Below are 25,329 nucleotides of genomic sequence, written 5' to 3'. Positions count from 1 at the left end.
ATAACACACACACACACACACACACACAATATAAAGACAGGACCAACCAGAGCCATTTGTAAGGAGAGAAGCAGAAAGGGAGGAAGGGTTTCAGGAGCCTGACATGGGGGCGTCACTCAATGTGAGATAAATTCAGCTCTGGGCTTCTTGGCAACGAGAGTCAACACGGGAAGGAACAACAACAACAACAACAACAAAAAACCCCAAACCCATAGTGGATTATACAGTTGTCTTGACTTGACAAAAGGAAGGCTGAGGTTTCTTTTGCTTTAGGAGGTAAACTACCTTTTCCTGACATAATTTGCTGGGAGACACGTTCCCTGTATGTTTTTAAAATAAATCGTGGTCAAGTCCATTAATATGCTTGAAGTTTCGAGTGTTTCTCGGATCTTTCTGAGGAGGGAACTGAGGCCCGGCAGGGTCTCACAGCCACTTAGGAGGTGACACTGGGACAAGAGGCTCCCAAGCTTCTCTCTCTAAAAGGGGATGTGTTTAATGTATTTGCATGTAATTTAATTTAAAATGTAATGAAAATGTATTGAAAACCAGGGGCTCACAGAGCATGTCCAGCCTCACATAGTCCTTACCAGCATATGCATATCGTTTTAATGTCAATTTTTATGTGATTTTAGGAGGGAGAGGAGGTCAACACATGTGTTTGATATCCATCATGAACTGGATGCCGCTCACTCTCCCTGTCAAAGCTTGCACGCTCTCTAGTAGAGGGAAACGCCGGCCTCTGGGAGGGAGACACTGATCTGAGCTCTAACCACCAGTAACTAGTTGCAGAGGTGTGGGAGGCATTCGTTTGGACGCTTGTTTTGTTGTGGTTTCTGACTTTTAGGCTACATCCCCCTTCCCCCGACTTCTGATGGCAGGAAGAGGAGTTTACCTCCCAGGATTCACACAGAACATCCACATTCTTGTCAAACATTACAACCTTATGCTCCCAGCCGCTTGAAACATTTTGCACAAAAGCTCAGGTGTAAGACATCTTCATGGACAGTTGATGGAAGCGCACACAAGTTCATCTACTCGTTCAGAGAGGGTGTTTCCACGATGGGCTCCGTGAAGCCTTAGTCCCGTATGCAGCTGAAAGCCAAAAGGGGCAGCTCAGGGGTCAAGACCCACATGGGAAAGTCTGTAGTCTAGACCTGCCTTTAAGGTTCGCTGTGCACCTGGGGATAGGAAAGGCCCTGACAAATCCTGCAGTGGTCAAACATATATCTCTGGTTGTAAAGTGACCACATTTTCCATTTTCACATCTCCAAAATTAGGATGCATTTTACATTCCATACTTTGACAGTTAAAAAAAAAAGTTTTTCTTAGTGTTAGGTGAAATGCTAGTTTTAAGGGTCTTATGGTAGATACATTGTTATATAATTTAATCACAATTGCCCATGGAATTCTGTTTCCCTTCCCTTCTTCTTTCTTCTTTTTTAAAGAATACCCCTAGATACCTTACATTCAAAATGGATTTTCTATAAACTAAAGTTTTCCCTCACATGAAACCTTCAGATAGAGACCACTCTGAGGACAGTCTTACTAATCTTTATTTTGGTTAATGTTGGGACAAGCCTGAGGGCCTTCATGAGAAAGACCCCCATGACGTTGGTTGGAAGGATTTGTGTGGCTGAGGACCTTACCTTCTAGGCCACAGAGAGCCCTGGTCCTGACAGCCCCAGGCTGGCATTCATCACAAGTGTCAGATTCAGCAAAGCTGGAAGAGCACCTGTTGCCCTCTTGTCTTGGTGGTAGGATGCTCGAATCATCCCCGACACTGGTCCAAGCCTATAAGGTGTGCAGTTTTTTGAGCTCTTCTTACCTGACCTTTTCTCTGTTTTTAGTTTTTTTTTTTTCCCCTAGGATTTGATTCTCTCCCCTATTAAAAAAAAAAAAAGTTTCTAGTCTATGCATTTCAATATATAATTTTTGGTTCTGTGAACCACTGAGGAATGAATGAATACCTGAGCACATAACTACACGAATAGATAAATAAATACTCTGCTACTCTGAGGATCTGTGTAAACGCCCTATCTCTATAAGGTCCTGATTTCCTCTTTGGAAAGACAAGGAGATTGGAAGTAGTCATTTTTGCTGAAGTAGAAGGAGCGCTAGATTCGGAGTAATACGATCCAGGTCAAGGCACTGGTTGTTCAAAGTGCTCCTGTGATCTTGGTCATGGAATTTTAAAGTGCCAAGCCTTGGGGTCCTTGGTGGCGGTATTGAAATGAAACTCCCCATCTCATGATACTGCTCTAAGGATTAAATAAAATATGCTGTTGGCTAAACACGCATAGGTTTTATGGTGCAATCTCTAAGGACCCATCTAGTTCTAGTGTTCTCTATAATGTGATAGGTGTGTTAAGGGTAACACATTCATTGCCTTCAGCTAAAATGCCCAGTTTGTATCTTTGTACTTATTTTATGTTTTTCATTTTGGCATATGTATAAATATAGTTTCATGCAGATCTTGGCTGGTTTCCTGTGAGCCTACACGCTTTAGAATTTCTGTAAGAAAATCTCCCAGACGACAGAATGTTCTAAAGAAACTGTATAATTATGTCGCATGGAAAAAAAAAAAAAAAAGAACAGAAACCAACAACTAAACAGACCTTTGCATAAATCATCCATCTTTGCCCTGAGGTAGCTTGGGGGAGAGAGTTCCTCATGTTTCAAAACTCAGAGGATCATTTACCTCTGAGTCCCTGTGTTTTTAGGAGTCCCTGGTTTTTCCACCTCCCTGAATCTCTTCAGTGTCTTACTAAGTATAATAAGGGGCCTTTTATCTCCCCTCACTCCTCTTCTGCTGAGCCACACACAATCCTTTCCTACCTCCAGACAAAAAACAAAACAAAATCACCATGAACCTACAATTGTAATATGCCTAAAATCGCACACACACACACATACACGCACACTCACACCCACTTGCTTTGAAATATGAACCCCCAGGTCTACATCCTGCCACAGCTGTCAACAAGTGTCAACACCGCTTCATGGGCAAGTCACTGAACCACTCTAAACTAATTTTCCTATCAGAAAATAGGAGCCATACCTCCGTTAGGATCTTGCATTGGTTTCCTAATCAGTCACCACAGACTTAGTGGCTTAAAACGTCACAGAGTTATTATTTACAGCTGTGGAGGTCAGAATTCCCAAAATCCAGGCATCAGTAAGACTTGAAGGCCAGAGGAACAGCCTGTTTCTGTCTCTGTCTCTTCTCTGTTTCCACATTGTATCTCCTTCTCAGGCACATATGTCTACTTCTCATGCTCTTAGAAGGACCCTTACGATTACACTGAGCCGACCCATATAATGCAGAACAGTCTTCCCATCTCAAAAGTCTTAATCACACGTGCAAAGTTCCTTTTGCCACGTGTGGTAACATATTTGTGGGCTCTGCAAATTATGACACAGACATTTGGGGGGCAGTATTATTCTACTTATTACAGGTTGTGATAGGGAGCTAGTCAGTTCATCCATAGAAAAAAGACTCCAGTAGACTGTGCAATCCGGACTGTAGGGCTGAGCTGTGCATATGTGCACGTGTGTACGCATGTTTGTGTATATATATATGTCATACGGATGCACAGATGCATGTGTAGGTATGTAATGTACATATTTAAATGTAATAATTGCATATGCAAGTGCTCATATATTTAAAATATATAAATAGTAAATGTATTTCCGATGGATGGCACATCAAAGTTCCCAATTATGTAGCTTGAATAATAATAATAAAGAGTCGAAGAAAGGCCACTCTGTTGGCTTTAAGAAATCTGGATCTAGAGAGAACTCTACACGTAGAATTTGAGAAGCACTGGAAATGATTTTACACTCTCTGGTAAATGTAAATGGGCTAACATGAAATAATTGGAGCGAGCAATATATGACCATAATAGTACTAATAACTAGCAGCAGCAGCGTTGCAATGCCACCATGTGTGACAGGAGTCTGCAGCATGATAGATACAACGTTGTCCTTTATGTAGGTTATCTCTGTTCTCACATTGACCCTGTGATCAGGATAACTATTATCCCCACTGAATAGATTGTGACACTGAGGCCTAGAAAAGTTAACAGATGGGATCAAGGTTATATGGCTGGTAGGGGGCATAGCCTCTGTTTGAACCCAGTTTTAATTAGATCCAAACTCTGAGCTCAACACCTGTCTCCCTTGAGTAAGGGGCATGAAATCTCAATAAATTCACCAAAGTAGAAATTATGCAAGCTTTATTCTGAGACTAGAATGCAGTATTATTACATATTAATAGCAATCTAGCTAGTAGATGAATGTCTCTACTTGAAAACTAAAAAACAAAAACAAAAATAAAAACAAAATGTCTAAGTAACAGTTGGGTGAAGAAAAAAAAAAATCAAACTCAAATGACCACTTCTTTAGAAATGAGTAGGAACAGGAAAGCTGCATATCAAATTCATAGAATATAGGCTAAGCAATCAGAAGCCCCATGGCATTTATTGAGAAGCAAGACAGATTGAAAGTAAACAAAATAAAGCATCCAAATCAAGAAGCCAGAAAAAGAATTATAAAGCAAAGTCAAAGAAAGCAGCAGGAAGGAATTAATACAAATAAAAGCTGAAATAAATGAAATAGAAAAAAAAAGAGAGAGGGGCTCATCAATAAAATGCAAAAGCCTGTTCAAATGAGAGAGAGAGAGAGAGAGAGAGAAAACACAAATAAACACATTAAGAATGAGCTAGGGACATAACCATGGAAGCACAGAAGATAAAACAAATTTAATGAGAATCCTATGTACAACTTTATACCAATAAATTTGAAAGTCTTGATAAAATGCATTATTTTCTAAGAAAATGTAAATTACCAAGTTTGAGTCATGATGGTGTAGAAAGTCTAAACAGAGAGATAACAAAATAAAATGATCAGAGAACTGAATATCTACAATTGAAAAGAAGACATGAACTCACAGGATTTATAGGCAGGTCCTATCAAATCATTAAGGAATGCATAACCACTATCTCATATAAACTGAACCAGAGAAAGAAAATAAAAGGGCAGTTTTCTAATTTATTCCAAAATCCTGGCGAAGTTCTAATACCCAAACTTGGCAAATGTATCCTCATCCATCTAGAAAAATCTGGTAGATGTGTTAGAACTGATGAGCTCCTTATGTGGTAGGATGAAAAATCAAGCCACAGAAATCAGTAATAGCTTTCCTCAATATCAGCAAAAACTAACTAGAAAATATAAGGGAAAACATAAGTGAAAAACGGATCCTATTCCTGGAGTGGAAGACATTGTAATAATAGCAGCCATTACCAACTGTATGCTTGGGCACCCCAAATTCCAGAGGTTTATCCTCAGAATGGCTTTGTGAGATGGGACCCACTTATAGGTAAGCAAAGGAAGTATAGAGAGATTAAGCGTTTTGTCCAAGGCCACACAGACAATAGGAGATGCGATCAGGATTTGGCCTCTAGTGGTCTGGATCCAAAATGCATGTCTATAAACTCTGGAGCATCTTATGTTGCATAAATACCTGTGAATAAGCTCCAACGCGATATGTGCAAGACAAGACTTTCATGACCAGAAGTCTAAAACTTCAGTGCAGGTAATAAAGGAATACTTTATATATGGAGATGCAAACTATGTTTCTGAATTAGAAAACTTGCAACTGTAAAGATGCTAGGATGTGATAAAGTAGGTTGCGGTAACAAAGGAAGGTGCTCAAGCCGGAAGCTTGTACACAGAAGCTTATTGTAAGCTTTCCCTGCGAGATCCATTGTGATCGAAGCAACCCTCTTCCGTCCCACAGTGTGCATTCGGAGCATGTGGTCTCCAAGCTCCGTAGCAAGAGGAGAGAAGGCTTGGGAATCATACAGGGTGTCTTGAAGGGCTGAGACTGGTAGCAATTTATATCACATCAGCACAGATTCCATTATTCAGAATTCCGTCACATGGTCCCTCTAGCTCAACTGCCAGAGAGATGATTGGATGCATGCAGAGTCTACACTGCATATCCAGGAGGAAGACCCAGGCTGGTGAGCAGAAGACATGGTCTCCGCCACAGTTGGTGGAATTGCCTAGCACAGAGTTGACTCCCTCTATATATCTCTAACAGGAAAAAGAAAATTAAATCTTCCCCAAACTGGTCTACAAATTCAATGCAATATGACCCAAAATTGGACTTGGGATTTTTTTTTAAGATTTTATTTATTTATTCATGAGAGACATTCAGAGAGAGAGACACACACACAGGCAGAGGGAGAAGCAGGCTCCCTGCGGGGAGCCCAATGTGGGACTCGATCCTGGGACCCCAGGATCATGCCCTGAGCCGAAGGCAGATGCTCAACCGCTGAGCCACCCAGGTGCCCCCCACTTGGGTTTTATATACAATTTGACAAGTCAACTCCAAAATTCATTTCAAGGGAAAAATAGTAAGAGCAGTGAGGAAGTTTTGAGATAGAAAATCAGTGTTTATGATGGGGAGGAGACTTATTTTATTGTATCCAAACCGTGCTGTACAGCCACAATAATTCAAGTAGCATAGAATTATTGCAGGAATATACAGACCACTAAATAGCAAGAGTTCCAACCGTGTGTACAGGGTATGCATAGTGATTTAGTATATGACAAAATAGCATTTTACATTAGCTAGTGAACCAGATGGACCCTCCAGGTAATGGTTACTCATTTTAAAAATAATTAAGTTAAAATAATCACTCCCCCATGGGCAAAATTAAATCCATACAGATTAAAAAGCCAAAGATGAAAAAAACTCATATAAATACTAAAATAAAATACAGAAATGTGTTTTATCATCTTGTGGCTTCCTAAGCAATGCGCCAAATTCAGAAGCAATGAAGGGCCAGGATTGAGAGGTTGTAAGATAACAAAACTAAGATTAAAATACAACTACAGGGGCACCTGGGTGGCTCAGTCAGTTAAGGGTCTGCCTTCGGCTCAGGTCATGATCCCGGGGTCCTCGGATCTGGAGCCCTGTGTCGGGCTCCCTGCTGATCAGGGAGTCTGCTTCTCTCTCTCCCTCTGCTGCTCTCCCTGCTTGTGCTCTCTCTCTCTCTCTCTCTGTCAAAGAAATAAGAATCTTAAAAATAAATAAATAAAATACAAGTACAGAGTAGAGGAAAATTTCAATATATATGGAAGGCAAAGGATAACTATCCAGAAAATATGCAAAGTGTATACAAGCCAGTAAGGAAAAAGACAAGTATCACAATAAAAAAAATAAAAATAAAAAAAATAAAAAATAAAAAAAAAAACATGATCAAAGCATATGGATGGACAAGCTACAGAAGAAGAAGTACCTATGGCTGTGACATGCAACGGTGGTGGACCTCAGCAATAATCAGGGAAATGCAAACCAAAACCAAATTGAGTTGGGGTGCCTGGGTGGCTCCATTGGTTGAGCGTCCAACTCTTGATTTCAGCTCAGGTCCTGATCTTAGGGTTGTAGAATCGTGCCCCATGTCTGGCTCTGTGCTTGACATGGAGTCTGTTTGGGATTCTTTCTTTTCTTCTGTACCTCCTCCAGTCTCTCTCTCTCTCTCTCTCTCTCTCTCTCTTGTTCTTGCTTAAATAAGTAAAGGAATAAGAGAAAGAGAAAGAGAAAGAGAAAGGAAGAAAGAAAGAAAGAAAGAAAGAAAGAAAGAAAGAAAGAAAGAAAGAAAGAAAGAAAGAGAAAGAAAGAGAAAGAAAGAAAATCTTTTAAAAGATGAATTATTTTTCCCATCCCAGATTGGTAATAATGAACATGAAAGATATGGGGAAATGGGCTATCTCATTCATCAGTGATGGGATTGTAAACTGGTAGATGCTCTACAGACAGCCATTTAGTAAATCGACCAAAATTTTAAAATTCATATACCATTGACTCAGCAATCCCTTTTCTAAGATTTTTTTAAAGAAACATATGCATGTGCACAATGATACATGTGCAAAGATCTTCATTATGACACCATTTGCAATACCAATGGCTATAAACAACCAAGATGCCCATCAATAAAGATTAGCCCAAAGCACTAGGGTACACTTACACTAAGCAATGCCAAGTAACCATCAGAAAGACACATATGAATACTGATTTGAAGAGATCTCTAAGAAATAGTATTAGGTACAAATGCAGTACTTATAACGATGCATGGTGTACTTAAGAGTTTGCTATGTAATATAATTTTTATTATACACATGATATTGTATTTCTAAATGCATTGGAAAAGCCCTAGAAGAATATATAATAGTTAACAATGATGACTACTGAAATGGGAAGTGAGCATATGTGAGGAGTGGGAATGAACCTCCACATTTCACTCTATAGACTTTGATAACGTTTAATCATCTACAACAAAAGTAGGTATTCACAGGTGCACATGTGTGTGTGAAAACAGAAAGTTCTACTTCAGTAAACCTTTTTTTTTTAAGATTTTATTTATTTATTCATGAGAGAGGCTGAGACACAGGCAGAGGGAGAAGCAGGTTCCTCGTGGGGAGCCCGATGTAGGACTCGATTCCTGGACCTGGGATCACGCCCTGAGCCGAAGGCAGACCCTCAACCCCTGAGCTACCCAGGCGTCCCAGGAAACCAGTTCTCATATTTGCTGGGAACCTCCTAGGGTAAATGGATGAAACTAGACTTTATTAAAAACTTACCATATAATTTGTCCATTCATACAACCCGTATCATCTGTACTCCAACTTTACCAAGGGAGAGTTTAATTATATTTGACAAATGCAAAAGGAAGGGGAAATAGACTTGATGAGGGAACCAGGACAGGCTTTCTTCCAAGATCTTTCCACTGTACTCGGGCAGGTGCAGGGAAGCATGAGAAAGACGGTGCATCTGTGCAACACACTGGAGGTTAGAAGAGAACAAGGGAAGAGTGACAACTTCCTGTGTGAGATGTCCCTGGCCTCTCACTAGAGTGATCTTGGGTCAGGTTTTCAGATCTGCCTCTTTACTTCCAGTCTCCAGTTGGGTTCCATGTCTCTAACATCAGCTACTGGTTCCTTCAACCTAGAAATATTTTCACCCCAAACTATCTCACAGAGCCTCTCCCTTCTTCCATATGAGCACCTGAGTATCTCTGCAGTCAGACTCAATAGATTTTTCGCTCTATATCCTAGAAAAAAAGGCAAATAATAGGCTGTCTGCTTTCTACTGCCTCCACCCGGCTCAGGCTAACCAGGGTCATGTCACGCAAATAGAAACGGGGGTGCCTTTGTTGCTAACCGGACCTGAATTTGAACGCCACGTCGCCACTTGCTCACAGTGTGTGACATGCTTCATACTTCTTGGTTCCTCATTTTGATTCTGGGTAAAGCATGAATGATGAAATTACTTGTTCTCATGGTTAAGAAAATAAATATACAAAGTACCCCTGGCAAGTATATGCTCAGTAAACACCACCATTGCCACCATTACTGTAATTATTTTGTGAAATACCTTGCAATTCCTGTTTTTGCAGCCAGTGTGTCATAGGGCCTTGTAGCAGCCTAGGGAATTAATATAGGAGAAGAGTTTCTACCCCATTTTGCAATTGAGGAAGCTGAAGATCAAATAAGTTAAATGACTTGCTGGGGTTCACAGAGGTCCAAAGGAGCAAAGGTGACATTTATACAAGTTTTTTCAGTTGAGCAACCTGTTCTCTTGTGTGTCTTATCTATTATGTGTACCCTATTCCCAGTGCCTAGCAAAGGAACATAGACAGGTAGACACTAAAAGAATTCCAGTTTCTGGATTGATTTTTCAGAGGCCTCAGACCTCTGTTTCCTCCCCTTCCCCATGCCTAAGAGATATTTTTTTTTTTTTCACTGCAAACATCCCCAAATAGCAAATATTATTTCCACATCCTATTCCAATGCCTGTTTGGTCCATAGAGGAGGACCTGTTTGGTCCTGGCCTCAGAGGCATGTTAAGGGCCCTTCTGCTGTTATGATTGGGTAGTTAGAGGCCTACAGAGGCTGCTCACCTTGCTAATTGAGCAGAAGCAGTGGCTGCAGGTCCGTGAGCTGTCTGTGGTCCTGGAAGGATCACCTCTGAGTTACAAGGGCAATAACAACCTTGTTTTTGCTACAGTCTTCAACCTTAGTCGACAGATACACTGGGAATAGATTTTGGTTCAAGGAACTCGTTGATAATTCCCTGTGAATTGGTCTGTCATGCTTTTTAAAGTCTGTGTGTTCATGGAAAACAGTTTTTAAATTTGCTTTGTGCGTAGATGTGCACTGTGGTTTCCCCCTCGACTCTTCCAAAATGTCACAAATGACTTTCCCTGAATTTACCAATTTGCAGGATTAATGTGCTTCTCTCTAGACACCTGTGCCCTAGATAGATTCCAGCCAGAATAGCTGTCTCCATTCCTAAACTCTGACCTGTTTTGCAGGCAAAAGAGGCCTTGGTTGTAGGTCACCCACAATGGGGGCATCCAGCATGCGGAGCTAACTCTCGGCTCTGTTTTATCATGCAGTTGTGTGGAGGAGTACAAGCTGGCTCCTGATGGAAAATCCTGCCTAATGCTCTCAGATGTCTGCGAGGGCCCCAAATGCCTCAAACCTGACTCCAAATTCAACGACACCCTCTTTGGAGAGATGCTACATGGTTACAACAACCGGACCCAGCATGTGAACCAAGGCCAAGTCTTCCAGATGACCTTTAGGTATGGGGCAGACACTTGCACTTCACTGGAGGGATTATTCACCCAAAATCTGGGCCGGGGGAGGAAGCCATGGGCATCATGGAAATGAATTCTGTTAGACTGGCCAGCATCTCCCCAGGCTTACCAATGTCTATCTGATGAAGTGTGAGAACTCAGCAAAATTCATTCCGTGAGGTTGCTTTCCCACTGACCTAGTCCTTATTTATCCTGCCCTTCCATTTCTCTAACTCTATCCACATTTTTTTAAAATTCAGTCTTAAATCATTCTGTAAGTACAGTTAATGGAATTTTAAAATGTTTAAATTAATCTTTCAGTCTATTAAAAAGTAAGTATCCTATGTAGGCTATTCAGGCAGTTCAAAAATAAAGACATTTAATGAAGTAGAAAATAAAATTCCCATCACCCAGAAATACCCAGAATTAACATTTTCCTGAACATTCTTAAAATGCCTCTCTCTCCTTTCTGTCTGCACGCACATGCACGAACAGACACACACACACTCACACTCACACTCACACCATATCTCAGTAGATCTGTTTAGAAATTGCTGTTTTTTGCTCAACAATATGTCAAAAACCTCATTCTCTATTAATAAATATAGAGGTACCTGTGAAATTAAAAGATAAGGCTACTCTCATATGAGAGCAAACAGAATAGGGAATGGGTTGGCTAAATTATATGAAGATTAGACATGCAGTATCATTATTAAAGGCTCCCTGGGAGAGTCAAAGAAGCTGGATTTATTCATGCTTCAAAATCTGAAGAACCATAAGATGGTAGAGTGAGAGGAATTGTTCCATGTATAAGAAATGATTATTTTTTAAAAATAAACTGTACTTTTAGACAACGTTGCATGAAAATGTAATAGGATATTATCACAAAGCAGGGTTCAACCCAGCATTTGAGGTCATCTCAACAGAAGTCAGAATTGGGAAGGAATGTCACGTCACCATTATCATCATCATCATCATCATCATCCCCTTTCCATCACCTAATTAATAATAGTGGAATTTATAATAGGAATGATACTAATGACCATTATTTATTAAGAATTACTCCATGTCAGACTCTTTATCAAGTATTTTTGGTAATAATAATAATAGTGATGATGATGATGATGGCATTCAGCACAAGCTGAGGACATTCTAAGCACTTGCCATCTATTAATTTGATCCTCGCAATGGCCCTGGGAAACAGGGGCTCTTGTCATCCCCTATGTACAGATGAGAAATGGAAATGTTAAGTGGCTCTCCCAAACCTCCCTTCTAGGAAGTGAGAGAGCCAGGATAAAACCATTTTAGCTTCATTACCAAAACCCTTTGAGGCACCATGACCTCAATTTTCTAGCTGAGAAATCCCCACCAGAGAGGTAAAATGACTCTCCCAAGGTCACCATCCAATGAGAGGCAGAGTAAAGAATCAGTTGTAAATCTGGCTGATTCCCAAGCCTTGCTCTTGTCTTTTAAGCCAATATACCTCATCACTTCCCATTTTATAGAACAAGGATGGAAATGTGAATTCCTTAAAACCATTCACTTATGTAGTTATCACATGCTGCTTGAGCATCTACTAGGTCCCAGGTACTGTGCTGGTTACTTGAGATACAATGAAAAATGAGATAAAAGTGGCCCAAGACCCTGTGGTGCTTTGGTACTGTGTGTGTGTGTGTGTTTGTAAACTTATGTACTTATTTAATTTGTGGGAGGTGCTATGAAATAAAGGAACACTGTTGTTCCAAGATAGCAATTAACCGTAGGATCTAAATTAGTTAGAGCACAGTAGTAGGTGTGCATCTCCTGGCTTAGAAAGCAATAATAAGACTTTGGAGTCTACTTTCCAGATGAAGTGTTGTTTAACTAATACCTGGAAGGTAAGTGGGACTTATTAGCACCGAGAAAGGTTTCAAGCAGAGACAGATGTCCTAAGCAGGAAAAGAACATGTCTGGCTTTAAGAAATTAAGAAGTCTGGTGTGGTTTTGGCCGAGTAAGTAAGGGAAGAATGGTGGGAGGTGAAGCCAGAACAGTATATAGAGGCAGATCATGGGGGTCTTGCAGGTCAAGTCTGTATTCTAACAGCAAATGGGAGAACCTAAAATGATTGAAGACGTGGAGCATGCCATGGTCGCATTCATTTTTCAGCCTCAAGGTGGCTGCATGGAAGTGGATTGCAATGAGGATGGCGTGGGAAAGTGTGGAATGGGGACTCAATTATGGACTTATTGTGAAAGCCACATCAAAGTGTTGGATGATGGGAACAGTTTGGAGAAAAAGGGGGATTTTGTAAGATAGTTGTGAGGCATGGTACACCATGGCCAGTGAGAAGTGGTAGGCAGAGGGTAGTGTTGAGGGAGGATTTAGGGGTAATAGGAGTGACGGGTAGCTACACAGCAATTTAGTAGCAGAGTTGAGTCCTGCAAATCCCAGCGACGTTTCCTCTCTACCACGCAGATGCTCAAACAGCAGCAGAGTGCTACTTTATTGGAAAAACCTGGCAGAAACTTAAGGCCAATCCAGACGAACTTCTCAATACTGAGAGTCACAGTGCTGACTTCCTATAGTTTTAAGACTCTTTGAAACTGTCTTGAGCATCATAATGGATAAAATAATGCTGTGTGGAATCCAAAAGAAAGAAAAATCCCTTGTTTTTGAGAAGGGGATTTATAGACTTGCACAACGACACACACAATTGACAAAAATATATGGAAATTTAATTTGCAAAGCAGTGTTCCAGTAGTTTTCAAAGAATTTCCGTGTGAAGCCTTTTGAGAAGAATTAGAAGGAATGATAAGGGGTTTCTCAGAGGGTGAGGGTTATGAACTGGAGTTTGAAGTGATAGCAAAGAACAGTGTCTCTTGGGAGGGATAACAGCTGGGAGGGCATTTTCTTGTCTAGGAAGGAGTCTGTAGACGCAGAGACAGAGATGAGCAGGTGTGGGGAATAAGCAGAACAGATCTCCAAGTAGACCCAGCTCCAAATCTGGCCCCACCTCTGACAAGCACAGCCCTACTGCCTCCTGTTTACTTTCTTAATAAAGATTTTATTTCTTTATTAGATGGAGAGCATGAGCAGGGGCAGAGGGAGAGGCAGAAGGAGACTCCCTGGTGAACAGGGAGCCCGACACAGGGCTCGATCCCAGGACCCTGGGATCATGAACTGAGCCAAAGGCAGATGCTTAACCCACTGAGTCACCCAGGCACCCCATATTGCCTCCCATATAAGAAGAGGTATTATATCAGATTCCGGCCCTGTGATGGGCATATTGCATTTTTTATGTAGTTTGATTTCTCACAGCAGTTATCAGACTGGCTGGCATGTGATAAGTGGTCAGATGTGCTAGTTCTCATTCTCTCTTGGGAAGATTAGCTTGGTACAAAAGAAGGATCCAAACTCGGTAGGAAGATGCTAGGTCCAAAGGAGATTCATGGGACCCCAGATCTCATTTACATATGGGGAAGGGACTTGGCCAAGGTCACAAAACAGGTCACTGCAGAGCAGAGCTAGTTCATGCCCTCAGATCAGATCCCAGCATGCTTGCCTTTCTACTACCAACAAACAGGTCATTAAGAGGGAGCATGGTGTCATACAGGCCGTCCTGGGAGTCTTCTGGCTCAGAGAGTTTTAACCCCATCAGGAATCCTCATTCTGCTTCACTCTGCTCATTGTTCCCAACCCTTCAATCTTGGGCTGTTTCTAAATAGCCACCAATCTGTGTCTGCCTTGATTTGCTCGGTGAAAAGAGTATAGTGAACAGACCACATTTTCTCTTTTGACAACAGCCTCAAGATATCAGGAACTCCTCAGACCTCCATTGTGTTTGAGCAGCCCATTTCACATACGCTCTCTTATCCTTGGCTTCAGTTAGACTTTCTTTACAATTATTTCCATCCTTAGACCATGTCACCTCTTGGAGCCACCTGCTAAGGCAGTGGACTTCCCATGGTGGGAAGGTGAGTGGCTTCTGATGAATCTAAATTTATCCCTTTCAAGTCTCCCTCACTGAGCCTCAGACAGGGAGGAAGCTGCGGCTCCTTTGTCCTCCGTGCTCTAGAAGGCAGGCCTGCAAAATTTCCATTTCTCACCTCTTCTCTGCTCCTTTTTTCTCTCTCCTCCAAGTAATCTTCGGTCCAGCCCTCCAGAGTAGCCAGCAGGCCCCCCACCAGCCGTCCTGCCATATGCCACATTTCCTGACAACTGGCTGGCCTGGGATTTCAAACTGTCTACCAGCTGGAGTCTTCTGCATGACAGCCACCATTCTGCTGTGTTCCCCTCCCTGCCCCTACCTCAACCCTCACACCTACCAACTGCTGATAGGAGACAGGTGTGCATTCTCCTTTCCTCTCTTGAATCTCCAAAAGAGCAACCTGGATTTCTGCTCTATTAAAGGCCTCTCATTTCAAGAATCTGAACTAGACTAGACTTAACAGTTAGTGTAGACATAACCCCTTATTGTACATGTAGAGAAACTGAGACCCAGGAAAGGATAGAACTTATCTAGTGCCCACCATGACCTGGGGCCCCTCTGAGACTCCAAGTTAGAGTCTGTGTCTCTCAAACCAGTGTTCTCTGGTTTCTGGTTCTGTTGTAAGGGATGTGTATCATTTCTTCCTATCCCTTTAACGGCATGGTCAGCAGAGAGGGAAGACTCAGGTTTCATAAGAGGGTGACTGGTTCTTAATTAAGGGGGGACAGTAGGGAAAAGCCACTCCCGAGCACATGATTCTGCAGGAACTTGATTCCATTGCTGGCCACCTTGCCACATTGCCGTGTGGAGGCTGCAGTCTGCCCATGAGAGATGAGTGAGTGGAGATGCTTAGGACCCTGGCAAGCCTGGCACACACAATCCACTTGTGTGTGAGGATTAAATACACGAAGAGACCATACAGAAAGATAGAGATAGGGCAAGAGTGATAAGAAGAAGCAGTCAGAGCGACCAAGCAGGGATGAAAGGCGGAGGAGGTGGGAAGGTTTGCAGGAGAGACCTCAAGTGAGAGACAAAGAAGATAGAGCTCATCCTCAAGTCACAGTAGAATTTATTGCCAGGACAGGTGGAGGTCATTTTAAGAACCTTGGTGGCCCCTGGAGAGAGATCTGGCTTAGGAATCAGTTTGCTAATCAGATGGACATGGGTGGACATAAATCTCTGTGAAACTGTCAGGTTCTGTCCAAACACGAAGAGTCAAAGATTTCACTTCCGGATTCCTCCGGAACCTAGGAAGCGATGTCAAGCTCTGCTGGTTCCAATCTCTTTTGGTTCTCTGGGTTGGTCTTAATGACTCACGGAGGGTCACCGTCAGAATTTCCTCCTCTTAGCTCTCCATTAGTGAGGGAATGGGTAAAGACTGCTGGAGTGAGATAAACTCCTCAAAGGTTGCTGGTATTTGATGTTTTCTTTGTATTTCATTTCCCTCCCTCCCCTATCTTCCCCCATCCTACCTCGTTCCTGTAAAAAAGAAAGGTCAACTTTGGTTATAGATTGCATGGATTTAGATAAACATCAGGCAAGAGCTCTTACTGAGCCTGGGAGTCTCAGAAATTGCAGTGAGGAGCAGTTGCTTGGGAATGGGGGGCTGCACAAATTACAATTGTAGATTTTCCAAAAGCCTCATCGAAAATAAGATGATTCTGTTGGCAGTAGCTATTTGCCCAAGGCCTTCAAGACTGACCTACAAAGAGCAGGAGGATCTCATGGACGGTTTGCTAGAAAGGCGCTCTTCAATCTGGCATGCTTATCGGATGTGCATATTGTACAGGATAAGAGGAAAGTTTTGGGTAAGATGTGGGATTGCAGGATGAGGCACCACCAGCCCACGCCTGGTGAGACAGAAGGGTTCTCTTTCAGCATCTGAGAAAAGCTGGCTTTTGTTAGTGGCACCCACTTGTTTCCCAGAGAGGGTCCTGAGTCACATCTTATTAAGTGGCCTCGACAGCTATTTTTCTAGTGCCTTCCTGGAAGATGGTTAATGATAGATGCTGCTTCTGAATCCTTCTCTTCCCTCTCTTCTCCCCCTCTCTTGCCCTCTGCGTTTAGCCAAGTGCGTTTTCACTACGTGCCAGATCCGGTATCACATACTTTATAGATTTTCTCATTTCTCAGTACCTATCACAAAATAGCCCTGAACAACTTGGTTTCCTAAAAAAAGGAAAGGAATATATCAGCCAGAATGTATTAGGCTGTGTTCCTATCACATGCCCTGCCCAGAATTGCAAGGGTGCCATTCATTCTGGCATTTGGGAATCCCAGCTGGCAGGAGCATCATCTTCATGTGCCCCCGTGGACACTGTGGTAGTGGGAACGAAATTTGGCTCTCATTACTTCCTCCCAGGAGTGACATTCTGCTCACATTGCATTGGTCACATCCAGTCCTGTGGAAACGGCACCCTTCAAAGTGTTGAGCAGGCACATGAAATCCTATCATGTGCTGAGAAGACCCAGAAATAAATGAGACATCAATACAATGCTCTACGCTGAGGTACACGTGTGGTGAGCCACCGGGCCTGGTAGTCCTGTAGCTATCACATGAGAGAACTCAAGTCTAACAGCAAAGCCCACCTAGCAGCACACCTTTCAGGATCCTAACATTCTCCCCTTTGACATCATCCCCCCAACAACTGTGATAAGACCCTCTAGTCTTTTTTTTTAATAATAAATTTATTTTTTATTGTTGTTCAATTTGCCAACTTATAGAATAACACCCAGTGCTCATCCCATCAAGTGCCCCCCTCAGTGCCCGTCACCCATTCACCCCCACCCCCCGTCCTCCTCCCCTTCCATCACCCCTAGTTCGTTTCCCAGAGTTAGGAAGGACCCTCTAGTCTTTTCTTGACCATTTTCTTCATTCAACTCCCAAAGAATCATCGACTTTATAGATGGATGAAACTCGGAGCACAGTCTCTACACTGCCCTCCTTTTGTGGATGAGATGCCTGGGCCTCACAGTGTTTCAGTGAATTACTTAAAATCATGTAACTAGTAAATGAATAATTCAGGCTTCCAGCTTCCAGTCTGCTGGGCTGCACTATATCCGCTCGGAAGGCTTAGAAACTTGTGATCCAACTCCCACACTATACAGATGGCAACATCAAGGTCAAGGTTCCACAGAGAATTAATGGTGGAGCCAGGGCTGGAAGCTGTTTTTCTGCAATTTCAGGTCTGGATGTTCTGTGATACACCACGATCGTATTATGACAAGATAAAGCAAAGGAGGCTGACAGTGGAGAGGTTATTAATTAGAAGTGGCATTAGCTTGTGATTTTCAGGGCGATTCCCAAGCCTCCCTATACAATGATATCCTAGCTTTTGGCAAAATCCTCAACTTGGCACCTGGAAACACAGCTGTATGCTACCCACCCTGGGGTCTACTGGTAAGACCTTGGAAGTGAGCTGAGGACAGAAATTAGAGGCTGGTTCAGAGCAGTTGAGGGGTGACTCTCCCTGGGGCCCTGACCCTTAGGCTGTCTGTAGAAGGATCTCTCGCTTTATCTCCATTTTCTCAAGGTTTTCGTACATATTCTGCAGGAGTCAAGGCCAGCATGTCCCATATACCAGAGGCCCTGAAATCCAAAAGCTCTTTCCATACATGTGCTGGCACTTCCTATTGGATCACCCTTGCTCATCCTCTCCTGATTTCTGTTGGCTTTTTCTATAAATTAAGGTTAGGGCAGAGTTTGGGTACAGACTGAGCAATATAGTCTCTTTCTATTCAAACCCGATCGCCACGGGCTTACTGAAGCTTTTCCTACTCACCGGATCCTAAGAGTCACCTAGGGCTGCACCAAGACCTACCAATTTATTTTCTCTTAAATGAAGGACCTGGGAAAATTAATTGTCATCATATTCCTGGGTGGTTCACATTGTCCATTAATTTAGGGATATATTGGGCTGAGTGTCGAAGACGTCAGGCTCTAGAGTCTGAGTCTTAGCTTGCCACCTGCTAACTGTGTGACCTTGGGCACATGTGTTCAGTAAGCCTCAGTTTCCTCATCTCCACATTGGGAATAATGACAATACCCACTTTTTGATGTTTTGTGATGATTAAGTGGGATTGGCACCTATTGCATCCCTGTCCTCACCAGACAGGGAGGACCCAGGTGCCACAGGGGGCTGCCAGATAGAAACTGGAGGACTCTTAGTGACAAGGCCATCCCCATGTGCATGACTCTGCAGGAATTTGATCCCATTCCTAGCTGGGACCCAACACAAGGTGTCAGGGTGCCACCATGAGAAATAATGAGGTCTAAATCTCAAATCTACCGTTCCACAGCTGTGTGGCTTTTGACAAATCTCTTAACCTCTATGAACTTCAAGATCTTCAACTATAAAGTGGGGTTTTAACCTGAAAGTATCTTTTTTTTTTTTTTTAACCTGAAAGTATCTTCAGAGGGCTGTCAACTTCCTCTGACCAGTGCATTCTGGTGAATGCATTGCTTTGGCAAAATGCCAGGGTAGGGGCAGAAACACAGCCCTTCGTGCTCTGAGGGTCTATGGGAGGGGGACACCTCAGCCAGCAGTGTGGAATAAGTAGCAGGCCACGGTCACCTTCTCTTGGAAAGCCGTTATCTTTCCCATGTATTACCTGTACCCTATAGGGTAGCCTCCTTTGTTTTTGTAGGAATTACCTACAGGGAAATGCATCCAATCAGGAAGGTGGGTTTTATTTTTTATTTATTTATTTATTTATTTATTTATTTATTTATTTATTTATTTTTAATGATAGTCACAGAGAGAGAGAGAGGCAGAGACACAGGCAGAGGAAGAAGCAGGCTCCATGCACCGGAAGCCCGATGTGGGATTCGATCCCGGGTCTCCAGGATCGCGCCCTGGGCCAAAGGCAGGCGCCAAACCGCTGCGCCACCCAGGGATCCCGGAAGGTGGGTTTTAGATGCTCATGCCTGCTGTGTGGCATTTGATAATGGGCCAGGGCCTATGCCCAAAAGTTCTAGAGGTGTGGAGTGCTTCTGCATTAATATTAAAAATATATGACAAGTAGCTTACAAGTGGCCCTACCCTATAGGAAAGGATATGCATCCAAACACAATGAAGGTCAGCCCATAAGTCCCATGGTCTGCACATTGGTCTTGCTCACTTCCTACTTTTCCTTCTGGTAAATTTCCCAGGATCCTTAAGCATGATTGATACACTAAACTCTTTTTTCTTTACTTTTCAAAGCCTGACTTTAAGGGGTATAGACAGATATTTCTCCCACAACACGTGTGGACAGAGCAGGTTCACTGCCATACTTCTTACATGAGAAAACTGAAGCTCAGAGAGGTGAAGAATGGCATCCAAGGTCCTGCAGCTGGTACGTGATGGAGCCGAGAGTCACGGCCTGCCCTCTTCTCCACTCTATAGCCTCTAGATAATGTGTGCAAATGCACATACATATGGCTCCAACCAGATGATCCGCAAAGAGCAGGAAAGCAAGTAATAGGTCATCATCATTATTATACACAAAAACCCTAACCGAGGGTAGAACTTTTCCATGTGTCTGCTTATGGCCAGGATACAAGGCGCATGAAATACACTAGTAATTCTCAAACTCTAATATGCATACACATCGCCAAGGAACCCCGCTAAAATACAGGCTCTGGTTCAGTGGATTGCAGGTAAGACCTGAGACTCTGCTTTTCAAATGAGCTCCTGGACAGCTTTGCACAGCAAGGTGTTAAACTAAACTTTTCATGAGATGTGAGCCCAGGTTATGCTTGAGAATGGAGAAGGATTGTCGCTTCTCCATTTGCCAGTTAGAAGGCAAGAACTGAGTTTAGGGCCAGTGGCACTTAGAAGGCCATGCAGTACCAAGGAGTCTCCTTGCAGAGTGACCAAGCTCAGAGCCTGTATTTTGGATTTGCAGCAGCCCAGGTGACAATCCCGCCCTATCATCCAGCAGGCCCCTAGTGCACAATGTAGCACAACTTATTTTCTGCATCCACCCATCCGCTCTGCTTAGTGACGGGTATGGGATGCTCTCAGTGTCAGCCCCAGTGTGGGAGGCACTTACCCTGCGTCCAGTGTCCTGAAGCCATCCGTGGCTGCGCACCCAGATCGGAGCTGCCCGTGAAGAGATGACTTCCAGTTAGTGAGGACCCTATAATTCTTCCATCATTGGATGCCCAATGGGCTGGGCTGCAGTCAGCGTCAGGACACAGGTGGAAGCCAGACTCCTGAAAAAGTAATGAGAAATCCATTTGGGAGGGGACACTGGCCCCGGGTGAATCTTTATTATTCTTAAGTTCTTAGACAAAAATCTCATACCCTCAACACTCGTTAGTATAATTGGGGATAGGAAGAAAGCAGTAAAATTAAGACCTAGTGAAAGATGTTTTTTTATTTTTTTGCATGCGGGGAGCAGGGAATTGCAATCCGTTTTTAAACAAAGCCTCTCTAATCTCTCTCCCTAATTATAGTAAGAGAAGAAAGACAAATAGTCACTTTAATTAAAAAAATATATATATATATATTCTCAATGTTCACATCTCTAAATATACCAAACATGGTCATTTTATGAGAAAAACAATTATATATAGCATATTTTGAATGCTCTCCAACTAACCTAAAAAAGTGTCTAGTTGGCTAAAGGTGCTAAAGCAACAGAACCAAGCAGGTTCATCTCACTTCTCCTCTCGCTTCTCCTTCCCCCTTTTTGTGTGTGTGTGTGTGTGTTTTTTTTAATTCTCTGACTTCAAAATCCCTGACTCTGTTTTTTTTTCTTTCTTTCTTTCTTTCTTTCTTTCTTTCTTTCTTTCTTTCTTTCTTTCTTTCTTTCTTTCTTTCTTCTTTTCTTTTCTTTTTTTCTTTTTTCTTTCTTTTTTTTTTTTTTTTTTTTTTTTTTTAAGGACAGGGAAGCCTCTCGGAACCATTGAGCCATCTAAGGTAGAGACAGTTTTTATAAAGAAGCACAATTTCGTTACACGAAAATGTAGGCAGTAACTCAGGCTGGCCCAAGTGCTCAAAAGGAAAAAAAGTCCATAGAGAACCTATGGAACAGATAAGGATAGATTGTAATTAGCACAGTAATTGTAATTAGCAGAGCAATTGTAATTAGCACAGTGATTGTTTGTTCATAATGGGTGCTTCCAAAGTGACTCCAGGCAGTTTGTTCTCTTAAGTATCTCTGCCATTTCCCTGGTGATCTTGTTTACACTGCTAATGTACTAATGTGCTTAGCAATCTCTTTTATAAATAAACACTCCAAAGGTACAAGCCAGCCCAGCCCCTGGCCAAGCATTATGCATCCTTAATTAATGGAGTCCGCAACACTGAAATTTTACTATATTTGCATTATGTGGAGGCAACGTCGTCGGGAATATTACTCTCTGAAGAACTCACACCTCAGAAGTCATTTGCTGTTGCTCTTGTGGTTTTGTGAATTCCAGGAGGGAGTAAGGTGACCAGAGGACCGCACTTGAGGGCAGAGATTCCCGTCCTGGCTTTACCACTTGTTCTTATTTGTTATTTGGCAAGGTTTTGTGGAGCACCTGTGATATATAAGCTTTGAGGATGAAAAGATGAAGGAGGCAGTGCAGGTCCCTACCCTTACACAGAGGGGACCACTGGCCCTAGCATTGGTGTGGATGAGCAGAGGTAGGGAAGGCGTCCTGCCAGCTGCCAGCTGAGACCTGGAAGATATGATTAAGTGTTAGCTAGGTGGGAGTAGGGGCATAGAGCATCTGCAGATGTGAACATCCAGGGGCCCGTGTAGAGAGTGAGGGAATGGGGTTATAGAGATAAACCATGGGGAAGGATGGGGTTATTTACACACCGCGGTAAAGGGACCATTAGGGGCCCTGAGACTTTGCAGGGTCTTATAACCTTCTGTGGCCAGTTTGCTCACCACTGAATCAGGGAGCATAATAATACCAACCCCGCGGGAGAATTATGGTGCGGAGGGAGAGGTGATGAGAAAAGTCAGGTTAAAATACTTTGTAAAGTGTAAAGACATGGGCAAACGTTAGTGACATTTTCCTAACATGAATCTAAGGATCTGTGAGATGCCACTTACCCTGAAATTTTGTGCTGGAGTGCACATCCTGGCACACTTGAGATCTTGTGAGATGCAAATTCACCAGCATTACTTTCTTTGTGTTCCTTCCAGAGAAATGAAAAAAGTAAGTCTATTCTAAGCTCACATTAATAAGCCTACGCATGTGTATCAAGAAAATTAATTTTTAGGGAAATATTTCCATTTCAGGGAGATGCCCTGAATAGAAATGTATTTAGTAACAATTCTAATGAAAGATATGATCACAGTTTATTGGATGTGAATTAATACAGAAAGCTCCAAGGGCAGTGACTGGGGTTTTATGTAACATCACCGCTGAATAATTTCTATTAATGATAATCTAGTGAAACACCTCAAAGGTGGCTTTTAAGAGTCTAAAATGAGCATTTATTTTTATGTCTCATCAGATCCTCAGAGGAACCCATTAAGTGGGCAATTAATTAGCAGGCATAAGCCAGGAGCCGAAGCTGCAGGCATTTGGTTAGCCCCGTCATGGTTAATTCAGTATATTCCTGACCGTGTTGCAAGAACCTCAATCCCCAAATCAGCTAGCTGCCGCTCCATTCTCTGTGAGGATCCTGGCACTTGCCGTGACCTTGAAGATACTTCAGCTTGTGTGGGGGTGCTTTGTAGAGTAGCAAGAAAGACATAGGATAAAGGGATTGGTCTTCCTTGCTAACTCATGGTTCAGAGAACTACAGTTGCACCAAAGTTGTAATACTAGAGTTACACCTACCAGTTTGTCTGAATTCCCAAACTATTTCTGAGGAGTTAGTGAGGACCCAGCCACTGGGAGTATACAAGCCCATAGGCAATCTTGCAGCTGTGTTTGCAAAGGAGGTGGAAACCTAGCTTGAAATTAAACTAAATAGCAATTAAATTCTCCTTCAGCTGTGTGATTCAACTAATAAATATACACTGAGTACGTATCATGTGCCAGGTTCTGGAAATACTAGCCGAACAGGACTCACAGAGCCCAACGTTGGTGTAAAGAGGAAAAGGATATAGGTTTTTATTGGTATTATCTAAGTTTGTGTGTCTTAACCTTTTCTTTCTTACTTTCTCAGAGACCTGGGAGCCATCTCTTTGAAATGTAATCTTTGAGAAAGATAAATACATTTGCAAATTCAGAATAACTCAATGTGCTGGACACACCCAGGGATCAAACTCTCCTCTTCCCTGCCCCCAAGTCCTCCGGTTCTTTCCCACCTACTCACCCCAGCCTCAAAAATCCTTCCGTCCTTTATCTCAATGGAATTGAGTGCAGGCCCTTCTCCCCTATTTCGATAGCCTTTAGTAAGGGCAGGTATCCAGATTATCTTAGTTTTTACGAATGTCCTTTTGTTCTGCTCTGAGAGTTTAACCAGTGCTGTGACTTTCAAAGTACTGGACGGTGTCAAACGGGCAAGGAAGACTTTATTCAAGGCTATTGCAACAGGGGAGAAAGGTCTGAACTCAATTCCATTCAGACAAAGGGCAGGAGGGTTTTTATGGCTGCAGTAAGCGACGGGGAAGGTACCGGATGACTTCAGGGGGAGGTTCACTAATGAAATATATCTTGCAAGTTGACTTATTCTGAACCCACGGGTGTATTTCTCTGCTACCATCCTTGGTGATTACATTTCAAAGAGATGACTTCCAGATCCTTGAGAAAGACATTCCTGGGTTGTAGAACTGGCCAGAGGTGTGTGTGTGTGTGTGTGTGTGTGTGAAAGATTTTAATGTTAAAGGTGCAGAGAAGGAATTTCCAGTGACACTTATCTAAAGCCAATAGTTTAAGAAAATATATGCGAGGGGCACCTGGGTGGCTCAGTGGTTGAGCATCTGCCCTCGGGTCAGGGCGTGATCCTGGGGTCCTGGGATCAAGTCCTGCATCAGGCTCCCATGAGGAAGCCTGCTTCTCCCTCTGCCTGTGTCTCTGCCTCTCTCTGTGTCTCAAATGAATGAATGAATGAATGAATGAATGAATGAATAAAAAGAAAATGGAAGTCAGGCACCTAGAGTCAGGAAGAAGCCTGTTTAAAGTTCAGTCAAGCTAAGGGACTCCTAAGGCCAAGTTTAAGACTCTCCTGGGCTGTCTCCTGGGCTCCTCTTGGCTGTGACAATTTGGAAGACTTATATTTTTTTATACACGTCAAGTTCACAATGTTCAAAATCAAAATCAGCATAAAAGACATCCAGTAATAGTGTTAATTCTTTCCCCTGTCTACTTCCATCTCTTTTCCTCTATCTCTACCTCACTGGTACTCCTTTCTTGGGTGTCTTTCCATTGTTGTTGTTTTTTTTTCGATATAAATCCAAGCAAGTAATATTAAATATTATTCCTCTCCTTCCTTTCATAAAAGGTACACAAAGTATAGTGTTTTTTTTTTTTTTACTCCCTCCTCCACCTCTGCTTAGTGATCTCTTAAAGGTCTTTCCATACATGATGAATTTTTTAAAAAAGACACAGAGAACATTCTTTTTTTTTTTAATTTATTTTTTTATTGGTGTTCAATTTACTAACAAACACCAAAACTACAATGAGATACCACCTCACACCAGTGAGAATGGGGAAAATTAACAAGGCAGGAAACAACAAATGTTGGAGAGGATACGGAGAAAAGGGAACCCTCTTACACTGTTGGTGGGAATGTGAACTGGTGCAGCCACTCTGGAAAACTGTGTGGAGGTTC

At 42.5% G+C, this 25,329-nt stretch overlaps 1 protein-coding gene across 6 annotated transcripts in view; it reads left to right on the top strand.

Annotated features, from left to right (window-relative positions):
* The window catches only part of ASTN2 (astrotactin 2), an 851,085-nt gene that overhangs the window by 536,319 nt on the left and 289,437 nt on the right, over window positions 1-25,329 (top strand). For all 6 annotated transcript variants that reach the window (XM_072842536.1, XM_072842535.1, XM_072842534.1 and 3 more), the window contains one exon: window positions 10,467-10,655. In XM_072842536.1, the coding sequence (XP_072698637.1) occupies window positions 10,467-10,655 (189 nt within the window). The remainder of the gene's footprint in view (window positions 1-10,466; window positions 10,656-25,329) is intronic.

This window comes from Canis lupus, chromosome 10, assembly GCF_048164855.1.
Source record: "Canis lupus baileyi chromosome 10, mCanLup2.hap1, whole genome shotgun sequence".
Taxonomy (NCBI): Eukaryota; Metazoa; Chordata; class Mammalia; order Carnivora; family Canidae; genus Canis; species Canis lupus.
This window is presented reverse-complemented; position numbering and strand designations above follow the sequence as displayed.